The following is a 2500-nucleotide window of genomic DNA, read 5'->3' on the forward strand; positions in this document are numbered from 1 at the left end:
GGTACTGATCACGACGGTCCGGATCGGCACGTAGCTGGCGTCTCTGCAGGCCCCGGGGATCACGCCCTCCTTCATGCTGGGCGGCGCGATCACCTGGGGGAGGAGGGGAGGGCGTGAGGGAGGGGGGGAGAGGGGAAGGGAGGTTATGGAGGGAGGGAGGGAGAGGGGGTGGGGATATATATATATATATATATATATATATATATATATATATATATAAACACACACACATACATATATATATTATATATATATTTTAGAGAGAGAGAGAGAGACAGAGAGAAAGAAAAAGAAAGAGAGAGACAAGAGGCAAAGATACAGACATACACACAGAGAAACAGACACAGAGACAAAAAAAAAGAAAAAAAAAAAGAAAAAGAAACCGAGAGACGGCCCGCCAAGCCCGCCAAGCCCGCCAAGCCCGACAAGCCCGCCAAGCGAACCGCCAGCGCCGTACCTCCAGAACCGCCGCCACCACGTAGGGTCGCTTCCGGTACACCTGGATCGTCTCGAGGTTGCTTGCGAGCAGAGCCTTCTTCTCCCCGACCTCGCAGCCGACGATGCGCAGGTCCCTCTTCATCTTCCTCGTCTGAGAGGCCAAGTGCGCCGTCATCTCCTTCACTTCGTCGGGATGCATGCTCTGGGCTGCACTCTGCAAGGTTGCGCTTTTTAAATGCTTTTCCTTACATATATATATTTTTTTAATGTTTTTTTTAATGTTTTTCCTTTTTTTTTTTTGTTATTGTTATTTATCTTTCGATTGGATTCATTTTTTTTTTTTTTTTGGCAGTTAAATTCTATGCTGATATTCTTTATTTACTTATTTATTCATTTATTTATTTTCTAACGGGATTAATTGTTTTATTTATATCCTCTTTGGGCAATTCGTTTTATTTGTTTCCTTACATATGCATAAATACGCACACGAGACAGACATAATCCATTGCCTATACAAAACAACAACAACAACAACAACAACAACAACAAAGTAAAACATACACACAGCTAAATTCCCAAATGTAGGCCTATGTACATCCAACTACTACATTCTAGAATCAAATGAAAACATCGTACGAGCAGGAACAACAATAAACAAGACAAAGAGAAAACATTATTGAGAAAGGTGGAGAGAGAGAGAGAGGAGGGGGGGGGGGGGGGGGGGGAGGGAGAGAAGGAGAGGGAGAGGAAGAAGGAGAGAGAGAGAAGGAAAGAAGGGAAGAAAGAAAGAGAGAGAGCAAGAGAGAGAGAAGGGAATGAAGAAAGAAAGAGATGGAAAGAAAGAAAAAAAGAAAAGAGAAAGAGAGAGAATTAGAGAGAGAGAGAGAGAGAGAGAGAAAGAGAGAGAGAGAGAGAGAGAGAGAGAGAGAGAGAGAGAGAGAGAGAGAGAGAGAGAGAGAGAGAGAGAGGGGGGGGGGGGGGGGGGGGGGGGGGGAGGGGGGGGGGAGGGGGAGGGGAGGGAGGGAGGGAGGGAGGGAGAGAGAGAGAGAAGAAAGAAAGAGAAGGAGATAGAAGAAAGAAAGAGAAAGAGAGAGAGATAGAGATAGATAGATAGATAGATAGATAGATAGATAGAGAGAGAGAGAGAGGGGGGGGGGGGGGGGGGGGGGGGGGGGAGGGGAGGGAGGGAGGGAGGGAGGGAGGGAGGGAGGGAGAGAGAGAGAAGAAAGAAAGAGAAGGAGATAGAAGAAAGAAAGAGAAAGAGAGATAGATAGATAGATAGATAGATAGATAGATAGATAGAGAGAGAGAGAGAGAGAGAAGGGAAGATAGATAGAGAGAGAGAGAAGAAAGAAATAGATAGAGCGAGAGCAGAACACCAATCCTTCCCCAAATCTCCCCGTCCCTCCCGTCCCTTTCTTTTCTTTCCTCTCTAAACCTCCCTTTCTGCTCTCCGCCATTTCTGTCTAACAGCCGACGACACTACTCACCACTTTGGCTGCGATGCGAGCCCATTTGCCACCCGCGGACGGCGTGCTATTGCCTCTAGTAGCATGATTATTACTGTTATTTCTTTCCCGACGATCCATCTTGGAGGTTCTTCGCTTCCCGTCGACTTGGTGGGGATGACGAAGCGCTTTTTGGGATTTAAAAAAAAAATAAAAATGAAAATGGAATTATTATCATTATTGGATTGTTGTTTATTGTTGTTTTCCTTTTTTTTTATTCTTGAGGTTGGTGATGGTTATATTTATGGTTTTGGTTGTTATTGGGACTGTAATGATGAGGATGAATTGGTCTCGTGTTTTATTGTTAGCTATTTTGTCGAAATTAATTTCATTTTTGATTATCGAGGCTGTTTACGAATTTGCTGGTGATATTGATTATATTGATGATGTTGGTAGTTATTGGAAGAGTGATAATAAGGGTGAGAATTAGAATAATTCTGGTAAATTGTTGGGGATAATCAAATCAGCTGATCACTTCGTCTGCATGAATTAAGATGTCAATGTGGATTTTGAAAATATTTTGTGTGTAGCTTTCCAGATCCATATATTTTTTT

The 2500-nt window shown here is 43.7% G+C and overlaps 1 protein-coding gene across 2 annotated transcripts in view; it reads right to left on the reverse strand.

Annotated features, from left to right (window-relative positions):
- Positions 1-2053, reverse strand: part of LOC125034864 (26S proteasome regulatory subunit 6A-A-like) — a 10213-nt gene extending 8160 nt beyond the window's left edge. The window contains exons 1-3 of one of the 2 annotated variants that reach the window (XM_047626899.1): positions 1929-2053; positions 458-652; positions 1-93 (exon numbers count right to left, since the gene is read on the reverse strand). The exon at positions 1-93 is cut by the window's left edge and continues 268 nt beyond it. In XM_047626899.1, the coding sequence (XP_047482855.1) occupies positions 1-93; positions 458-652; positions 1929-2027 (387 nt within the window). In that variant the 5' untranslated portion in view covers positions 2028-2053. The remainder of the gene's footprint in view (positions 94-457; positions 653-1928) is intronic. The other variant, XM_047626900.1, reaches the window with a different exon arrangement.
- Between the last annotated feature and the right edge of the window lie 447 nt (positions 2054-2500).

This window comes from Penaeus chinensis, chromosome 18 (genome assembly GCF_019202785.1).
Source record: "Penaeus chinensis breed Huanghai No. 1 chromosome 18, ASM1920278v2, whole genome shotgun sequence".
NCBI classification, from domain to species: Eukaryota; Metazoa; Arthropoda; class Malacostraca; order Decapoda; family Penaeidae; genus Penaeus; species Penaeus chinensis.